We start from the raw sequence: 20,611 nt of genomic DNA, 5'->3' as shown, positions 1-20,611 counted from the left end.
TACCCTCTAAATACGCATATAAATTATATGTACTTTCTATGTTCTCACTCTGGAGATCATTCCAGTTCAGTATAGAGATCTTCACTCCTCTTACAGCTGCATAGTCTACACTGTTGTTTATTCAACCAATCTGCTATTAATGAACATTTGGATTGACTCTAATCTGCTTTTAAAAATAACCATGGATACAATTTGTACTTAATACCTGGACGTTAAAAAACTGGCTCTGTCATTCTCGTGATCACTCTACTGATCCTCTGACTTCTTGATTTTCCATTTCCTCAACTGTAAAACAAGGAATTTTAATGACTTACCTATCCGGGTTAAATAAAATTGCAATTCAAAAAGTATTCCCATATATGTTAAAAAAAAACTGAAATAGTCACTAAAATGCATTTAAAATAAATAATGTAATTATCACTACACAGATTCACCATACAGCTCACTTCTATTTAATTAAGAAATTCATATTGAGACAATGACAAAATAGACTGTGTCCACAGAAAGACTGAGATAGTGAAATTTCTAGAAACTACCCTAAATGAAATAGTTGAAGAATTCAGTTAAATATTTATTGAACAAATGCAGAATAAATGAACTAAGGGCTGTTATAACCTGAAGTTACAACAAACAACTTCAAATATTCAGAGGGCTGTCACACAGAGAATAAAAGATTCGCTCAGCATTTATCCAAAGGGCAGAACTTGAGCCAAGGGATAAACAGAAGCAACCAATGGGCTGCAGGATAGTTGTACAAAGTGTCTCATGCATCTTCATAGCTTCTTTCCCCATAGAATGCATTCTGCACTTAAGTTTTCCCTTGTAAAAGGAGACAGCACAACTTAATACTTCTCATGAATGCCTTAAATAGGTTGCATTTTCATGGCAAGCCCTCCACTACCAGCAATGGATACACTCACACTATTGGAAGAAATCGAAAGTTAACAAATTGGTTTAGTATGGAAATGGTCTATTTGTTCCTCAGCTATGTTTCTGTATTTTACATTAGTGACTCTCAGGACATGGTGGGTGAAAAGGAAGTATATTCTCTAAAGAGGGTGAATCATAATCCCCAGCAATTCAAATACTGTGCCTGGGGACAGTCTTTCTTCAAATTCAAATGAATTATTGCAACTATCAACCAATGGTACAGATAAGAGTGTGGCATGTGCTGGGGCAGAGAAAAGACAGTTGACAAACACTATTCTACATGAAACAGGAAATCTTATTTTATAAGTCACTAGAAAACAAACTAACTGTAATACTGACAGGCTCCATCCAGATTATTAAATATTATAAACTGAGAACTGGTTCAGCAACTGTTCTGCATAATGTTTAAGGACAAAATGTATATAGCATATTTTATATTATACATGTATTTTATCACATACTCGGTAAGGAATGCTGAGGTGCTTAATCCATCCAATAAATTGAAAATACAAACTTTACATTTCTGTATTTGTCAGTATACAGGATTCTGAAGATGAATCTTGAACTCAGAGTGATAATTCAGTTTTCAAGGAAAGCCACATAATCCGTCAGTCTGGCTAACTGCTGTTCATTGGGTATTGGGGGAACTGGAGCAGGCTCTGTATGTTAAAGAAACAAACATGCTTCAGGTTAGATACCACTGTAACAAAGGTTTGGCATCAACACCCACCTTTACTACTGCCTTTAATTTTTAACAATAATCTTCTTAGATTTGTCCTGGTTTTAGACAAAACCTTACATCATAGAGGCCTGGGTATTTTTGAAAAGCAAGACGAGAAATCTCAATTTTGGTGAGTATGGTTTTACCTAACTGGTAGTAAAGACATGTCTGATGTTTTATTATTGAAGTAGTCTATGTAAAGGTTAAAGACACTTTCACCATACAGTGCCTCTTTTAAAAGATCACAGCTCTTCTGGAAAACATCCTTACCCATGCGACATTAAATTCAAGAAATAATTAGAGTGCCTCCCATGCCCCAGGCATCACTGAAGAATATTAAACTTTCAATGAACAACAACAACAAAAAACCCACAAAGAACCTCAAGGAATTTATATTCCAACACTTCAGTTACTACATATCAGCCTGGGGGTGCCTTCTGAATAAGAGTGCTGGTGAGTAGCTCTGGCAGGGCTCCCCGACGTGACAGTGAGAAGGCTCTGCAGCTGGCCCAGAGGAGACCACCACCTGAAGACAAGCTCTGGAGAGCCCAGTTTCACTCTTGTAGCCAGAAGTATTACTACACATTTATGAAATGCAACCTCTGTTTACGAGGTGAGGAATACATACACACACCCTCACACACACATATACATACATACTACAAAAAGGAAATCAGGAACAATGAGACATTTAAAACATGTACATATGAAAATACATACCTGATAAGGGAATAAACTTGTTAAAGGAAACATCAAGGGCCCCTGCAACTAAATTAAAAAAAAATGTTCAGCTCAATTTACAGAAGTCATTGTTAAGACCTCTCACAGAACATGCTATTTTCAGACAACATGCATTTAGGGCCATTTGTTTCTCAAACAGGGATAGCAATTGTGTTCATTGTAAGTCTTTCTTATATTACTCTTCCCCACTATCTCACTTGACTGGGATCATCTCTTCCCACTCTTTGTACCTCAAAGGGCTGAGCATATTGAGAAGCTTTTACTGTATGTTCAACAATGTCTAAACAACAGGCATTCAGAGTAGGTGGAAGGAAATTTCGGTTGACATGGATGCAGGAGGGTGTATGGAAGTGGGCACTAAGCCTGGCTCTAAAGACCTGGCAGAAAAGAATACCCCTGGTCAGTAGGAGGAAGAGAAACAACCAGGTGGGAACAAGTGTGGTTCACTTCAGACAGCAAGACCGAGGGGCTGAGAATTCAGATTAAGACAACAAGGACAGGTCACAGAAATTAAGGCCTTAAAAGGAAGGCTAGAGAAGTTCACTTGGTGAAAGTGAAAGCCACAGGAAAAGTACCCATGTGACTTGAGTGCAAGCAGAAAGTGGAGGGGCAGTTGAATATTAAAACTTTTTTTTTTTTAAAGACAACGGTCTGGATATTAAGGACAAGCTCAGTTACAAATGGTTCCATAAAAGGATGGGAGATTGGCCGGATGCAATGGCTCACACCTGTAATCCAAGCACTTTGGGAGGTCGAAGAGGGCATATCACCTGAGGTCAGAAGTTTGAGACCAGCCTGGCCAACATGGTGAAACCTCGTCTCTACTAAAAATACAAAAATTAGTTGGGTGTGGTGGCATGCACCTGTAGTCCCAGCTACTCAGGAGGCTGAGGCAGGAGAATCGCTTGAACCCAGAAGTGGAGGTTGCAATGAGCCAAGATTGCGCCACTGCACTCCAGCCTGGGTGACAGAACAAGACTCTGTCTCTAAAAAAAAAAAAAAAAAAAAAAAGAGAGATTATATTTAGTAAAAACTAAGGCATAAGAAGGAAGAAGGACCATGAAACACCTACATAAAATCATTTATATACAGGAAATAAATTTTTAAGAGTTTAAAGTAGGTGACCTTTAAGCTCCTTTCTACCCTGTCTACTACGCTTTATTTAAAATGAGTTATTTCCATTGTGTTAGTATAGCAGAATTTTACATCCAATTATCAAAAATCAAAGCCTGAAAACCTGAAGCAGTCTTAGAAGAGTTCAACGTTGCATAAATGGGTGAAAGCTCCACCTACCTGGCTTTCTGGGCAGAACCATTCTTGTGGTGGAATCAGCTTGCCATCCTTGTTCTAATATACCTAAAAAAGTGTATTTCACATAAAGATGTGGAAATAATAAAAATACCCAACAAAATCCACAACTTGTCCATGACATGAGTTGTACAGAAGACATGACGTGTTTAGTATAACCTTTCACATGCATTTTTACTAGAAAGGTATATTAATAGAGCATGGAAACTTCTTATTGAAGTATTTCTGAAACAGGTATCAAAACCTCACCTTACTCTATTAGGCTGCTATAATTGCTATAATCACTAAAAGACGGTTAGTTTTCTGCCAAGAATACATTATAGCATTAACCTAATCAATACTGTTTAAAAACAAACATAAGGAAATCTAATATGACACCTTTTGGGACCATCATATCAGTAATAACAAAGATGGCAACGATAAAAACAGTTTCCATATACAGAACGTTTACCTGTAGGTACAAGACTATGTGCTTTCATAGGGATTATTTTATGTAATCACCACAATTGTATTAAGAAGGATATAGAGCCATCATTTGACAGGTATGCAAAATGAAGTTTAGGGAATTCAAGGGATTTGTCCTAAGTCACATAGCTACTAGCATCAGGGATGGGTGGTACCAGGATTCACATCTAGGTAGTCAGCTGAGAGCATGGGTTCTGAAGTATATTATATCTAGAAAACAGATAATGGATCAATTTTGAGAGCCAAAACAAATAAATGTTTGTAGGAGTAAATAAAAGTATTTAGTAACTGAATATAAAAACTATCATTAACCTATCTTCATATGTCTAGAACTGTGCTAGGCCCTGCAAATTGAGGATATGGAGCTTCATGGAGCTCATATTTCAGCTGGAGAATCAAAAATGTCAATCAAGGTAAAACAAAGCAACAAGGTGTATAAACTATTCTATAGCAATGAGCAAGAGGAAGGATCAGTCTGGGATCACCTGAGAAATAAAAACGTGAAGGTACATTTGGAGAGACCAGCAGGTGTGAGTGGGAAGCAAGCAAGCGCCTAGAGTATGGGTCAGAAATGGCAGGAAAAATGGGCTGAAAAGAGATGTGGGGATGACGCTGCCTTTACCAAATAAGGGTGAAATAAGGAGTTCCAAATGTGAGCAAAGAGGCCAATTAGGATGTATTTTTGTAACTAACTGTGTGGATATTCACACATTTGCTTGCTATGGAACTATTAATATGCTTGATGGCAGGGTGCTTGCTGGGGTGTTTTGCAACACCTGTTTCATATCACCTTTCAAAAAACAAACACAGCCTGGATTCCAAAAGCATATTCTGTTCCAAGGGTTTCAGAGGAAACTGTGAACCTACAATTCACACTTCTATTTTCCATTTTCCTTGTAAGTAAAGTAAGCCAAAAATACCTTTCACAGCCTCTTCTACAGGGAGTCCCACAAAGGCTGCAAAATCATCAGCAATTATTGAAGTATACGCTTGAGAAACCAGGGCAAAGGCTCGTCTCCTTGTTGCATCTATTATGGGAGCGGAAGGTTGGCACAGAGTGAACCAAGGGAGCAGGCATTTTCAAAACACACCGTTAAGTCACACCACTGTCCTTGTCCAGTTTTCATAAGCAAGACCAGATGAACCCAAAGATTCTGTGCTTATAGACATAAATATATATGGCCAGTATGTAAAGGGGGTTCAAATATTGCTGAATAAAAAAATACGTTTCTTACATTTCCTCTCAAATGAAAAAATCTCAGATAATAATGAAAATCACAAAGATAGAAAAAGGTTAATAAACCCAAGGCTCTAACCCTAATAAAATGCAATGTTTATGCAATGGGGATACAAATTTTACTTATCTTATTTCATTTACAAATGCTGGAATCAAAGGAGGAGAAAACTGATTTGTGTAATCAGCTATACTTTTGAAAAACGTCTAATACAGGACCACCCCTGGGAGCTACAGAACACATCTTGTAACTGGAGCATTCTTCAAGTCTGCATCAAACTCTTGACTGAATTATGGTTCAAAATCCTAAATTCCCACCCTGAAAGAATGAGTCTAAGAAGGGACAGTCGAACAACACCTGCGACAAAACGTTCCCTGAAAATGGCACTTGGGATTGTCCCCAGGCTTACATACTCACATTAAATAAACACAGGAGTAAGGCAGAGTTGAGTCCTATGAAAGCAGCGGGCCTATCTTCCTGCGCTGTGCTCTTTGGTAACACAAGAGCTCCTCCACCTGGTGGTCAACATGCTTAGGACATAGTCTGGATTTTACTTTCCATATTTAATAGGCCAGTGTACATATGTAAAAGAAACATCGTAACGTATTTAAAATCTTCTCTCCACTGCTGGGACTTTGTCAAAGTACACCAATTCCCTCAGACACCCTTCGTGCCAAACTAGTCCACTGGCTCTCAGACAAGTCTTACACCTTCTCCCTCTGGAGCTTTTGGTCCATGCTGTTCTGTGGCCTGAAATGCCCTCCTGTCTGCTCTCTGCCATGCCTAGGTCTGTTTATAATTCATTACGATCTCTGTCCTTCTCCAAACTCAGCAGTATTGTTTACACTTCTACTTTAACAAGTAACTTTACCACCTACGGCAGATCCTGTTCCGCCTACCCCCTTCTTTTCAATTATATCCCAAACTTCGACAGGAAGAGCAATCTCTTATCTTTATAGTCCACGAAACACCTAGCATCCAGTGAAATATATGCCAAATACATGCTTGTTGATGGCATCATGAGGACCAAAATGGGGCACAGCTCCAGGACTTAGGCTTTGTTTTCTCACATTCCTTCAAAACTGCTGACAGTCCATTCCTTCCCTTCACACTGAGCCTGACATCCTCTCCAGCTTTCACTGAGCCCCGTCTGCTCTTCCTTCCGTGGCTTTCCACCAGATTCCTTCCTTCCTTTAACCAGCCTCTAACCTAAGAGACTTTACAATATCAAGAAATTTCTTCTATTAAGGCTGCAGACATTCAATGGAAAAGAACTGAGCCAACAATGGAAAAAATATATACTTTTTTAGGGAAATAAAAGTATATACCATCAAACTATATTCATTTGGTAAGCCAACCATATTTTAAAAACATTTACTTCAGTTGAAATATTCTGGTCATATTTTCAGAGTGGGGAATAAAACAGGAATGCAGTAAGAATGGAGAAGATGAAAGGGAGAGTAAAAAGTAAAAAGAAAAAGTAAAAAGTAAAAAGATACAACTGGAAAAGGAAACAAAACCATAAAACGGGAGGCAGGAATGAGCCGACGGAGCAAAAACAAAGGCTAAGTTTTCTTAGTCTCAGAAGCTGCAATATCCACTTGGCACGAATGACATCTACGTTCTGACTAGTCACTATGTGATCCTCAAGTTGTGAAATCTGTAACCTCAGTCCCTCCCTAGAATGACACCCTGGAAGGTGGAATAAAGTGAGCTAGCATCCAGTATCTGTGACAAACTGTTCATGGAACACATTTTTGGTGAAAACAGAGATGCTAACAGAATGCAAATTCAGTTGTTTAACAAATATTCAAGTGCTGCTCAACCATCACTGCCAGTGCCAGAGACAGAAGGGAAGAGGAGCTAGTCACTCCCATCCCTTCGAATCCACTTCTGTCTTTTCCAGCCATGCTGTATGCCAGAGAGGTTGGCCACCAATGCCTGTGGCAACTGAGCTCTCTTGCTTTGGCAAATGGGTGCTCTATCAGGTCAGAGGCTGGGAGGAAAGTCAGGGAATTTTTTGCCTATGCCCCTTCCCTGCCTTGCTGCAGCTGATCTTCTGTATCTATCCTGTGGGGCAGCCCCTTTTTCACAGCCACAGTAACACTGCCCTTTCAGGGCTCAAGGGAGAATGGCTACTGTCTATCCAGTTCCTGGGTACTTCATCAGTCCTTGTTGGTTTCCTGCAAAAACAGTTTTCACTAGCTTTTCTTCAATTAAGTCATTTTCAGTTTTCTAATAGGACTGTGTCTAATTTAGAACAGAATGGAAAATATCTAAGAAAGTGATTGTTCTTAACTAGAAAAGAAGTTGCTAATACGTTAAGAAGCAAAATATTAAATTCATCAGTAAGCCCAATCTGTTATGGGACTATCCTGACCTGGCTGCATTTTACAAAGGAAACCACAGTACCATTCATAAATCTGGGGATTTGTTAAAGTTTCAGGATATGTTCATGAATATTGTAGTGCTTTAGAACAAGGTACATGTTATATATTATAACCTGAAGACAGTACTATTTATAACTTGATTTATAACCTGAAGAAAGTACTATTTCTAATCCCATTTCACAAATGAGGAAAATGAGACACTGAGGAGTCACCCCAAAAGTGACAGATCTGCAATTTAAACTCTGGAAGCGTGGATCCAGAGTTCAAACTCCCACATGGTATGCTATACAGCCTTTCTAGGTCTACTGAACTGCTTTCCAGGAATTCTCAATCTCATGGAATTCAGTGAGAGGAGGCTCTGGGAGGGAATAAAACTACAGACCTGACAGTATACAACAGAATACTTGCTGAACGAGTAAGGAGCCCCAAGCCCAGTCCTGCCAGCAAACTGGGTGTATGACACTGGGAAAAGGCACATGCCCTGTGACTGCACGACCACAATCACAAGGCTGAATCACAAGGAGACTATGAAAGTCCACTATAACACCAATTCCTTGGGGCTTATATGAAGAGGTTTCCAGTGCTACTTTCTAAAACTGCCCCTGCTACACCTGTGCACTCTTCTGCCACACTCCTCCCTTCCCATCTATCTGCCTTAGCATTTTGTTCATTTCATTCACATTTCAAGTAGCTGCCTCCTGTTTTGTCACTTACATTGTTCTGTTTTATGCTGCTAAGAATTTTACCATTCCAAGGAAATTACGTGAATCTCAGAATTAATCTTTGCTGTCCTGCTGCCCTGTAAAGTGGATATCCCTTACCAGAGTGATGAATAGTTATTAAAAAATTCCTGCTCACTGACTTTCTCCAGAGCAGGAAGACATACAGTACAGGTGGATATTAACTATGGAAGTAAGGTAACAATAAGAAATAAGAGTATGTCACAACATAAAACAAGATGATTATATAATTTTATAAAGAGTGAACCAGGAGGACTGGAGGCAAATGTTAGGGGGTGGGAGAATGTAGAGAGGCAGGAATGAGATTTTACTGTGGGATCAGTGCTCTGTCACAATGGGCTTTTAATCTTTCAAAGTAATTACAAATGCATTTGAGCATCTATGTATTAAACTGATTAGTTATAAAATCCAGAAGTTTAAGACAACACCTGTCAAAGGCTGAGGCTAACAAAACTCAAACAGCAGTCTCTATTTTCACATATCTACAAACCCTCACCTTAAATTTATTAGAATATTACAAGATTTCATTTTAATAACAAAAAAACTCTTTCAAAACTGACAAGAGCAGTTTCTACCTAGAATTAAGAAACAACAGAGGCATAGCAGCCAATGTAATCTTAAAAAACAAAAAGGATAATTAGGGCAAATCTAAAAATTCTTAAAACTGCTCTTTTCACCTATCAAACATATCTACTTAAAAACACACCACTAATTTACTGCTTTAACACTGCAGCACTTAGGGACTAAGTCTCATCTAATTTCATTTTTAACCACAAAGAAACACTACCTCTAAGTGCTTCCATAATTGGCTGGACCGTCTCAGACCACTGGTGAGCGTTGATGGTTGTATAGATCCCAGGGAAATCTCTCTGCCAGATTCTTTGTCCTACTGACCAAATTCCCCCAAGTTCAGAATTTGCCTGCAATAAATATTATTGCCTTAGAGGGTATTCACTCTGTAAATGTAGCAATGACTGTATCTTAAAACAAAATACTAGAAATGATACAAAAACTTGTTAGCTATATCATTAAAACCGAATTCAACATTTATTTTAAAAGATGCAATTACCTTTTCAGTCCAATCACTATCAAAAGAATTTTTAAACACTATGAGTAGTAATGTAAAATTTATTCATAGGCTTGATATAAATTTTTTATTACAATAGCAAATTAAGGCATTAGAAAGTAGTTCAAAAACATTTCAGAATTAAGCCTGGGGACTAATTAGCTTAATATTGTTTTTAACGATGTTGTATTTGTATTTCATAGCTATGTTTTATATATATATATATATATATATATATATATATATATATATATTTATGTTAAAATAATAGCAAAATGGTTAACAATAGACACTGTCAATCTAAGATGTCATACATTATAGCCTCTCTAAGCGTTTCCACTAATATCATTGAAACGTATGTGCATAATTTATAGTTGTTCTTTATTTAGTCAAAGAAGCTGAGGAATATTCCAATCTTACTTAACAGAATATATGGGGAAAAAAAAAGTAAAAATATTAATCTGATCTCTTGATGAATATTGACAATGAACAAACGTTCAGAGGAATTCTTGGTAATATTCTGAGAATGTTAAAAAATTTCACTTTACACTCATGTTAGACACATGGAATCATCTGAAGTTGAAATTTTACTTCATTCCGTTTTCAAAGAACCTTTTCCAAGGTTATTTCTTCTAATCTCCCATTCAAAATAAGAAATCTAAAATCCTAATTAGCAAAAGAATCTGACTGCTGTGATTAATCATTCTTGGCATATTTTTGTAAACAATGGCAGTTTCAAAATAAGTACCATTACTGGAAACAACAAAAACCAGTGGAAAATCACCTCCGCTGCCTCTGCCACCTCCTTCCTTCATCTAAAGGGCTCAGCTGCTTAACTAGGGAAGCTGCACTTAGAAGTGTCTCAAGAATTCTAATCAGTAGGAACTAAGCACAAATTTCTACACCATCCCAGCAAAATCCAAATTTCTGAGTAGAGGACCCTAAAGATTTATTTTGAAACTTCAATACTAGCTTGATGACTATTTCTAGGACATCAGCTAGAAAACAGAAACTTATACAAGGTTGCCATTTAAGGGAATGTCATTACATTAAAGCAGTAAGATATGTTTAAAGGATACTTACAGATTTTATAGCAGGTGGTATTCTTTTCCAAAGGTATCTTGCATTATTCCTAATTTACACCACCACAAAGAATAATAAATTAAAAAGATAATCATCTTAGTAAATGTTTAAAAACTACCAGGTCTCAAGGCAAATGTACAGAAGTATACTTTACATAACACAAAGTAAAATTTAGTTTTATATGAATTTGTTTTGGGGAAACAATAGTGGTTTTCCAGAAAAAAAGGACACGAAATATTTTTACCAAAATAATATTTTGCCATTTCCAGTGAATTTTTAAAAATAATAATCCACATCCTAAATTAAGGCAACAGCAAACTAAAAACACAAAGACTTATGGAACTGCCCAAATAATTCATTCAGATATAAAAGTAAACAAATGTATGTACTATCAAGGCTCTAACATTCCCTGACAAGAAGCATGGCACACAACACTTCTCTCTCTATTATGGCCCCTCCTACCAGTGGGTACAGAGTTTCTGAGGAAGGAGTTTTTAAGGGTCTGGAGGCTTGAACTACCACAACCATATAATTATAGTTTTACAAAAAAGAAAACATGTATGTGTAATACAAATTTCAATTTAGTTTTTAAAAAGATAGAAAGGTTTTGGGAGGAATTTAAAATAAAACTTTATCAGGAATCATCGGTGAGTCACAGAACTACAGGAGACTTTTTTGTACAGTTATGCTTTCTTTTTGAGAGAGGGTTTCACTTTGGTTGCCCGGGCTGGAATGCAGTGGCGCAATCTCGACTCACTGCAGCCTCGACCTTCTGGGCTCAGGTGATTCTCCCCACCTCAGCCTACCAGGTAGCTGGGATTAGAGGCATGCGCAACCACACCCAGCTAATTTTCTGTATTTTTAGGACTATATATTTTCATTATATAGTCCCCAGCCTGGTCTCAAACTCCTGGACTCAAGCCATTCACTTTCCTCCACCTCTGAGAGTGCTGGGATTACAGGCATGTGGCACCAGGCCCGGCCTAGCATAGCTATGCTTTCTGACTTTTCCATGTGAACATGAATTAAGAATAATTTAAAAAAAACAAAACTTTCAGGAAATCTCATAAATGTTTGTAATGAATTCTGCTTGGTGGCAATCTTCTCTTTCCACTTCTTTTGTTCTATTGATTATATATGAAGTTAAGTAAATAAAGGTCATAAAAGTGTTTTTAAAAAGACAAAAAGGTTAAATGAATTTACTGACATAGTTTCTCATAGTAAATTGAAATGTTTTCTAGAAAGTGTATGTAAGACAATGACAACCTAATAATAATTCATTAAGCTATGATTCAATAGGAAATAGATGTAACAGTTATTTATCATAATAAAAAAGGTAGCTCATTCTGCCTATGTTTTAGTAGTACTACTTCAGTGCAGAAATATTTCCATATTAACTTTGAGAAAGCTGTTGCTCTTGGCTTTAGGGTGAACGTACTTACATGTCATTATGGAGCAAATATAAAGCTAGAAGCTGACCGTACACTGGGGGTGTAGCAATTCCTCCAGGAGCCTAGAAGTTCAAAAATAAAAAAATAAAAAATGAATTTTAAAAACTTCATTTACCCGTTAACTTACATTTAAAAAATAATATTTTATTAATGCTATTTTAAAAAGCCTTAGTTTAAGTCTAAGATTATAAGGAATCTTATAGTCCTATTACAGATTTAGCAACAGCTTAGAGAAGTATCAAACACGAAAATCCTGAGTATTAAGTTTATATTCGTCATCAATTTTATCTCCCTTTGGGCCTCAGTTTCTTTATACATTCAAGAATATGTAAGTAGATCCCCTTCCCCAGTTCTCCAGTTCCCCGGTTCCCATTTAAATTATCTTACTATTATAAAAAACAAATTCAACAGATTCCTAAAGTATTCTGATTCTGCCTATTACATCAAGTGTCCTGAATGACTAAGGGACAGAAAATCACCAAAGCTGCATTTTAAAGACAATTCTTTCAATTTTAACTCAATTAGAAAATATCTATTAGTAAGTTGCTGCTTCTGGATGTTGTCTCCTTTAGTTAATTAACGTTAAAACTAATGATATAAACGCTTTTTAAGAGTCTAAGAAAAACGTTAACAGCTGCATAACTTTCATCTGTCTTACTAAAAACAAAATGGCAAGCTTACTTGGCAACGACATTACGAGACTAAGAAAGGCTTTGTGAGTTAAGAAAAGGTTACAATGGTCACATCTTTCTTGGTGTGTGCGCGTTGGTGTGTGTGTGTGTGTGTGTGCGCGCGTTGGTGTGTGTGTGTGTGTGTGTGTGTGTGTGTGTATCAAGATCTTTAATAAAATCCACATTACTACTCTCTCCCAACCTGATACTGGGAAGGAAAGATGTCTAATTAATAAGAGCTTATCGGTAGGTGCCGGAGCAAAGACGCACAGGGTTTTCGGGCTCACAAGCTGAAGACAAATTTAAGAAAAAGGTCCCGGGGAGTTCGGGGAGACCCGGCCCGGTCGGAGCACGCCGCGACTGACAGGGCTCCACACGTCCACCTCCCGCGCCGGCCCCGGGAGCCTCAGACCCCGTTACCCTGGAAACTGCTGCCGCCCCGGGGCCTAAGAAAACTCCGCAGTTTCTCCCAGCGCAACGCAAAGGGCTACCTCGAGCTCCTGGTTCTCGCACTGATCCAGCAACTTTTTGAAACTGAAGGCACTTTCCGCCATCACCGCCACTGGCATCTTCCCGGCCGGTCTCGCCACACCTTCCGGACAGCCAGACCCCAGACTGTGCCTCGGGCGTCGCGCCCGCGATGACGTTTAAAGCCGCCTTTGCCACCGAGCTCCCCTGCGTACACAGACCGTCAGTTCCGGGGCGCCGTCAGACGTCGCCGCGGCCGGGATGGGGCGTCGCCGCTCTGGCCGGCTCTCTTGGTGTCCTGGAGGACCTGGCTGGCTGCGCCGGAAGCTAGGCTCAGACTGCGCGGCGGTAGCGGCCAGTGAGGAGTTTGTTGCACCACTGAGGGAGGATTCGTCATGAAGACATCCAATACATAGAAAACAAATAACAGCAACAGTAACTCATTTTTAAATATTAAAATTGCTGGGGAACACGACGGATCCTGCAGCTCTTCGGTTGTCCTGGTCAAGTCAGTGACCCTAGGGCTCTGCACCGTGCCCTGCACACAGTAGGTGCTCACGAAACATTCCTGAGTTCCCCACTTTGAGAAGACAAGCTTAAAAACTTAGAATCTAAGGTTTCAGTCTCCCCAAACCTGCTTGTTAGGCAGCGCCCCCCGGAGCCACGCTTCTCCAGCTGGGACCTCCTTCCAGGCTATTCTCGGACCTCAGCCAGAGGGAGTTTTTCCTTTTAACTTTCCTGAAACTTAGAGCAGATCTGGTTACCCTTCTGCACAACTCCCTAACATCCAGGGCCCTTCCCATCGCTCAGAATTTGCATCTAATTCCCAGCTCCCCTCCTGGCTAGCTGTAGCCATCCTGGCCTCTTTAGTTTAGTACACCACTGATGGTTAGCGAACATTATATTGTGTATTATTTATTAACATATTTGTTTTTTACATCCCTCACTAGACCCCCAGGAAAGAGGCTCTGATGTGTTCCCTGCTGCAAGGCTGGCTGCATAATCTGCGGGGCCCAGGCAAAGTCAGAGTGCAGAGCTCCTTGTTCAGAAAACAGAGGGAAGGTGCCATTAAGGTAATAAAAATATAACGCTTTCTTTTTGTTCTCAGTTCTCTCTTAACTTTTCGTAGTGTTTTTATGTGTTATTTAATATCTTTCTAAGTAAAGAGAAATTTAGATTTAAATTGTTAGCATGACTTTTACCATCCATCTTTATGTTGTGAAATGCCAGTTTTAAATTCTAAGTGCACTGAACTCATTTGTGGAATCACAGGAGTTATGCAATTTGTACTTCATAGATTATACGTGCATATGTATTTTGTTTTTACCAGAACTGTGCTGGTAAAAACAAATGCTGCACAAAGGGAACTTGTTTCATGAGCACAAGTTCTTCCACTCTCGGCCTGGGACTCACTGATGAGTAAGGAAGGACTGAAGGCAACAGAACTAGGGACTGGCCTTTCGGCATAATCAGGTGTCTAATATAAAGAAGCGCATGAATAAGAAAATGTGCGATATGTGTGACGGCTAATACTGAGTGGCAGCTTGATTGGATTGAAAGATGCAGAGTATTGATCCTGGGTGTGTCTGTCAGGGTGTTGCCAAAGGAGATTAGCATTTGAGCAGTGGGCAGGGAGGCAGACCTACCCTTAATCTGGGTGGGCACCATCTAATCAGCTGCCAGTGCTAGAATATAAAGCAGGCAGAAAAAATGTGAAAAGAGAGACTGGTCTAGCCTCCCAGCCTACATCTTTCTCCCTGGCTGGATGCTTCCTGCCTTTGAACATCGGACTCCCAAGTTCTTCAGTTTTGGGACTTGGACTGGCTCTCCTTTCTCCTCAGCTTGAAGACTGGCTATTGTGGGACTTGTGATCATGTAAGTTAATACTTAATAAACTCCTCTAGAGAACTCTGACTAATGCAGCATGGTTCCTTTATGTTTCTTAAGACACCATTGCCGCCTTTCTGCCTTCAAAGCAAGTTTAGGCTCTAAGGGGAAAAGTGTGTCCCTTCAGGGATGTAGGCACCCAATTCACTCAGTTGTAGATATAGCATGAGTACGTTGTGCTCACTTTGAGTCTTGGTGGCCTCCCAACATCAGGGGTCCACAGGGAATTCATTGTGCATGGTGCACTGTGAATGCTTTATGGAACATCGGTGGCCACACAGAGAGGCCTGTTTCCCTGGCTCATGCTTCATTGTCTTAATGGACCTCAGTTACAAACCACAAGTTTATAGAAAAAATTGTTAAACATTTCAAGACAGAAACAGCCATCCTTGATTATTTTTGCATAATCCACAACATCTCTGTGTGGAAATGATTGTTTAGTAATTCCCTGAATGGAATGTAAAGAAGAAAACACTACGATGTTCTTCAAGGAATTGCCAGCTTTAAATAGAAGGGCAGATAAGGAGATCAACATTTGAGTCAGTGGGCTGGGAAAGGCGGCTGACATATATAGTTAGCAGAACTAGAGATATTTTGGAGGAATAAAGCAACAAAGTTTCATCCACAGCTGCAAGGAAGAGAAGGACTGAGTGTGAGTCTGAGATCATTTGACAGAACCAAGAGGAGCAGGATTTTGACGCTTGTAATAATAGTCTTGAACACTTTGGGGGCAAAGAAATATTCAAAAGAAGCCCTGCTTGACAATTTGATCATTTAAAGGGAAAACTATAATGTGAAAGCTTTGGCAGGTGCTCTGGCCCTCTAAGAGGTGGAAACCTACAAAGTTGGCTCTTTGCTGATTAGAAAATCCCAGTGAGGCTTTCAATACATATTGCAGGTTAGAGGTAGAGTTGGGGTGTCACTTAAGGACCAAGCTGTTCCTTAGAAGACCAGTATAGGAATTTGGGATTTGGAGGCTGGGTGCCAGAGAGAGTAGGACGAGAGTCCTTGGGAGGCAGAGAGGAGTCTCTGGGAGCAGTTGGGGTCTGAGGTGAGACCCTGACTTGGACACCAGGAACTCCAAGTGGCAGTGAAGCACTGAAGCGTCTTCAGGGCTGTGATGGTTGATATTCAGTTTTAGGTTGTCACTATAATGTGCTGGAACCACATTTCCCCCCAGACTTTTGACAGTAAGTGAGAGAAGAGAAGGGGTACAGGAAAGGGCAGTGTGGTATAAAATGCTGTCATCTCCGGAGGTGCTACTCAGAAGAGAGATCAAGACTGGGAAGAAGCAAGATAGTCAAAGAGAGGCAGCCAGAAGGACCTGGAGATGCTGGTGCTGGAGTGGGAAGGACTGCGTTTCTCTCTGCTTTTATAATGAGGATGGGGCCAGCATGCTGAAGGGAAGCATGCACTTAGGAGGCTGGAGGATGGGGCTCTCAGACCCGTTACCACTCCTGGTCTTCCCCTTATGCACCTTTTCCATGATTCTTCTCTGGGAGAAGCACAGTGATTGAGGAGGCTGGAAATTGTACCAGAATGGCTGGTACAGTTTGGATGTTTGTCCCCTCCAAATTTCATGTTGAAATGTGATCCCCAGTGTTGAAAGGGGGATCTTGCGGGAGGTGATTGGATCATGGGGATAGATCTCTCATAAATGGCTTAGTGCCATCCACTTTGTGATGAGTGAGTTTTCACTCTGGCAGTTCACGTGAGATATGGTTGTTTAAAAGAGCAGGGTATCTCCTCTCTCTGTCTTATTCCCTGTCTTGCCATGTAACATGTCTATGCCCCGTTCACCTTCCACCATAATTGAAACTTACTGAGGCTTCACCAGAAGCAGATGCCAGCATTATGCTTCCTGTACAGCCAACAGAATCAGGAGCCAAGACTGGGAAGAAGCAAGTCTGACTGCCCTCCTGGTTCACAAAGAGCATTAAGAAAGCTGCAGTAGGCTGGGCCACATAGCCCAGAGGGCTGAGCCTCCTGGCCTGCCTGCCCATCCACCCTGGTTGTCCCGGTGGTAGGGCCTGGAGAACTTCTAAGGGGAGAGAACAGCTGGAGTTTCTGTTGATGTGAAGAAGGCAGCTCTTGGCCTTCTACGCCCACACTTCTTTTCCTATAAAACTTCCTAGCAGCAATTTGAGCTACCTGCAGAGGAGACAGGGCAGGAAGGGCGAGGGTCTGCCTCTGACCTGCCATGTCCTTTGCAGGAAGGGGGTAGGCACCTTTCTGAGCTTACTCTATTCCCCACCCACACCCCCGGGCAGGGTTGGACATGAAGGCTTTTTTAACCTTTGTTTTCGTTTTTTAAAAATAAATCTGTAAAATCTGTAAAAAAAAAAAAAAAATGTTTTCTTCATAAATTACCTAGTGTCAAGTATTTCTTTATAGTAATGCAAAATTGGACTAGCACAATGGTTAACTCAAAACTCTGAAATTTCACGTTTTTTGGTCCTATTTTCCACCCTTTCAAAGTGGTCTGCTCCATTTTATCCTGGGAACTATAGAGTCATTTATTATGAATAAGGCCTCTGAAAAAGTGATGTCACAAGGGGTTCAGGTGCCCTCCCACCAGATTCACACTGGTTGCCCATTTGCTTCAGGATCACAGTTTCCATAACCGGGTCTAGGGCCATGTGATCAGTCTGATTCATGTCATGAAGAAACCACAGCAAGCGTTCATCAAGTGGCCCATCTCCCTTCATGGGGCTCTTTGGCCAGTGAACCTGCTCTTGAAGCTCTGGGATGTGGATTAGTCAGCCAGTGTCAACAAATGGTGGGAGAGGAGAACAGATGATCAGCCCTGGTCACTTCTGTGCTCAGAACACTCCCATTGTGTCAGTCTGGATTGCAGCAAGAAGTATATGGAATGCTCAGTGTATTCATCTGTTTTCACATTGCTATAAAGAAATACCCAAGACTGGGTAGTTTATCAAGGAAAGATGTTTGATTAACTCAGTTCTGCATGGCTGAGGAGGCCTCAGGAAACTTACAATCATGGCAGAAGGGGAAGCAGGCACATCTTACATGGAGGCAGGTGAGAGAAGAGTGAGGGAGGAATTCTCAAACACTTATAAGACCATCAGATCTCATGAGAACTCACTCACTATCATGAGAACAGTATGGGGGAAACCATCCCCATGATCCAGTCACCTTCCTCCCTTTGACGTGTGGGGATTACAATGCAAGATGAGATCTGGGTGGGGTCACAGCCAAACCATATCACTCAGATTGGGCAGTTTGAGGAAAATTTTAATAAAATGGCTATTTACAAAGGTATTGGCAAACTATTGGAAAACTACAAAGGATATCACCCCAGGGCTCACTCACAATAGTGTGACATCATTACCACCACTAGAGTTTAAAAAGCACATGAAGGGGAATCCCACTTCTGTGGATACATTCCCCACTTAAACAACTGTAGTTGGTGAAAATGATTTTTAAGACAACTTAAAAGTTTCTGGAAATTGTCTTAAAGGCATGTAACAAATGAAAAAAATTTATTCAAGAAATATCACAACTTGGTAAGAACAGAGAGAGTATGTGGCATTTCAGCCATATCCTGCTCCTTCCCTCCCCATACATACCTAGCTTAACTTGATAGAAGTTCCACTGTGGGTGGATGTGGTCAGGAAGATGGGGCTCACTCTCCCTTCCTCTCTCAAACAAAGGATAAAGTATCTCACAAGAAAGGGAAGGATGCAAGCATTTCTCATCTACTCCAACTCCAGGTTTAAGGCTAAATTCCAGATAAGTGTGGCCAAGAGGCAGGAGGCTCCCTTTTTCCACCAAGTTCCCACTCATGGATGAAGACTATTGCTAGGCATAACAGGCCAGGACTACAGGGATCCTAATTGCCCTCACTCCAGCTTGCTTGCTGGGGTAGGTAAACATACATTCTGTGTCCAATAGAAAAGCTGAGAAGACCAGAGGCTACCACACCTGCCATGTGCCAGAGCAGTATGGCTCTAGCATCCAAAAATCAATGTTATAAGCCATATCAGCAGAATAAATGATCAAAACACACATTCATCTCAATAGATGCAGAATACATATATAAAACAAAATCCAACATCCTTTTATAATAAAAGCACTTAATTAACTAGGGAGAGAACAGAAGGTCTTCAAACTGATAGCAGACACCTATGTAAAACCTACAGTTTACATTTACTGGTCAAAGACTGATGGCTTTTCTCGATGATCAGGGAAAGACAATTTGCCATTTTTATTCAACAGTGTACTACAGGTTCTAGCCAGGGCAATTAAGCAAGAAAAATAAATGAAAAGTATTCAAATTGGAAAGGAGGTAGTAAAGCTGTATCTATTAAAGATGGCATGATCTAGTATATAAGACATCCACCAAAAAACAAGTAGAACTAACTGTGATAGGAAAATAAATCTTGGGATCCCAAACTTACTAAGCCAAAGGGAAAAGTCAAGCTGGGAACTGGGTCATGCAAGCCTGCCTCCCATTTTGGTTCCTAAGTTAGATGGCTACAAAGATGAAAAGCTACATACCTCCCCTGTGGGTCCCGAGATCTTTACCCTAAAACATTTCTGTTAAAATTTGTCATGGTGATGTAAATTGATAGCTTATCTTCACAGTTGCGTAGGACCGAACTCAAAGCTATCCCTCTGCCCACCTGAGACAAATGCATATCTGATTATTTCCTCTGCCCTATCGTCTACATTATCTTAAGTAAAAATGCATATTCACAAAGCCAAAGACATGAATGACTCTTTTCCTCTACCTCCCTCTCACATGAAAATTGTACATTTCTCAATATCTCACCCTTTCTTCTTTAAATATTGAAGCTCTCAAAATCATCTCTTGAGAAAGGCATAGACCTGTCTCCCAGGCACATCTTTACCTTTGGCAAGTAAACCTCCTAAAATGATTGAGACTTGCCTTGGTCATTTTCCTCGATTGACATAGTATTGGGTCCAGGTAGGTTGCAGGATACAAAATCAACATGCAAATATCAATTTTATTTCTGTACATTAGCTATGAATAAACCAAATAAAGAAACAGTTTCACCTGTTGTATTAACCTGTTCTCACACTACTATTACTATAAAGAACTGCCGAGACTAGGTAATTTATAAAGGAAAGAGGTTTAATTGACTGAATTCTGCACAGCTTGGGGGTTGGGGGAGCTCAGGAAACTTAAAATCATGGCAGAAGGTGACAAGGAAGCACAGACCTTCGCACGGCAGCAGGAAAGAGATGGCTAGCAAGAGCAGGGAAAACTGCCTTATAAACCATCAGATGGCCAGGCACGGTGGCTCACGCCTGTAATCCCAGCATTTCGGGAGGCAGAGGCTGGTGGATCACCTGAGGTCGGGAGTTTGAGAACAGCCTGGCCAACATGGCAAAACCCCATTTCTACTAAAAAAAAAAAAATACAAAAAAATTGGCTGGTTGTGGCAGTAGTCCGAGCTACTTGGGAGGC

At 40.2% G+C, this 20,611-nt stretch overlaps 1 protein-coding gene and 1 long non-coding RNA gene across 6 annotated transcripts in view; one reads left to right on the top strand and one right to left on the bottom strand.

Moving 5' to 3' along the window:
* Positions 1–429: 429 nt before the first annotated feature.
* On the bottom strand, positions 430–13,474 carry COPS8 (COP9 signalosome subunit 8). 4 transcript variants are annotated; one of them, XM_012434157.3, is made up of 8 exons: positions 13,293–13,474; positions 12,122–12,192; positions 10,680–10,728; positions 9,318–9,450; positions 5,086–5,193; positions 3,686–3,748; positions 2,372–2,419; positions 430–1,589 (listed from the first exon to the last, which is right to left on the bottom strand). In XM_012434157.3, exons 1-8 carry the CDS (start codon positions 13,368–13,370, stop codon positions 1,510–1,512), a joined length of 630 nt encoding a protein of 209 aa, XP_012289580.1. In that variant the 5' UTR covers positions 13,371–13,474; the 3' UTR covers positions 430–1,509. The 4 variants fall into 4 exon arrangements, with proteins under 4 accessions (XP_012289580.1, XP_064239457.1, XP_064239458.1 ...); XM_064383387.1 differs by having other exon boundaries at positions 2,372–2,413; XM_064383388.1 differs by lacking the exon at positions 2,372–2,419.
* Positions 13,475–13,643: 169 nt separating this feature from the next.
* LOC105704778 (uncharacterized) overlaps positions 13,644–20,611 on the top strand; it is an 85,095-nt gene continuing 78,127 nt past the window's right edge. For both annotated transcript variants that reach the window (XR_010344987.1, XR_010344986.1), the window contains exons 1-2: positions 13,644–13,816; positions 14,220–14,342. This is a non-coding gene — a long non-coding RNA (uncharacterized LOC105704778). The remainder of the gene's footprint in view (positions 13,817–14,219; positions 14,343–20,611) is intronic.

This window comes from Aotus nancymaae, unplaced genomic scaffold (assembly GCF_030222135.1).
Source record: "Aotus nancymaae isolate 86718 unplaced genomic scaffold, 86718_ANA_hifiasm-v0.15.2.pri h1tg000031l, whole genome shotgun sequence".
Classification (NCBI taxonomy): domain Eukaryota; kingdom Metazoa; phylum Chordata; class Mammalia; order Primates; family Aotidae; genus Aotus; species Aotus nancymaae.
This window is presented reverse-complemented; position numbering and strand designations above follow the sequence as displayed.

Excerpts from the sequence above, each read along its gene's own strand:
- COPS8 (XM_012434157.3), bottom strand. The coding sequence starts at position 13,370 with ATGCCAGTGGCGGTGATGGCGGAAAGTGCCTTCAGTTTCAAAAAGTTG. Across the intron at positions 5,194-9,317 it reads AATTATGGAAGCACTTAGAG|ATGCAACAAGGAGACGAGCC; the intron begins GTAGTGTTTCTT and ends CTCCCATAATAG. Across the intron at positions 1,590-2,371 it reads CAAGTTTATTCCCTTATCAG|AGCCTGCTCCAGTTCCCCCA; the intron begins GTATGTATTTTC and ends TTTAACATACAG.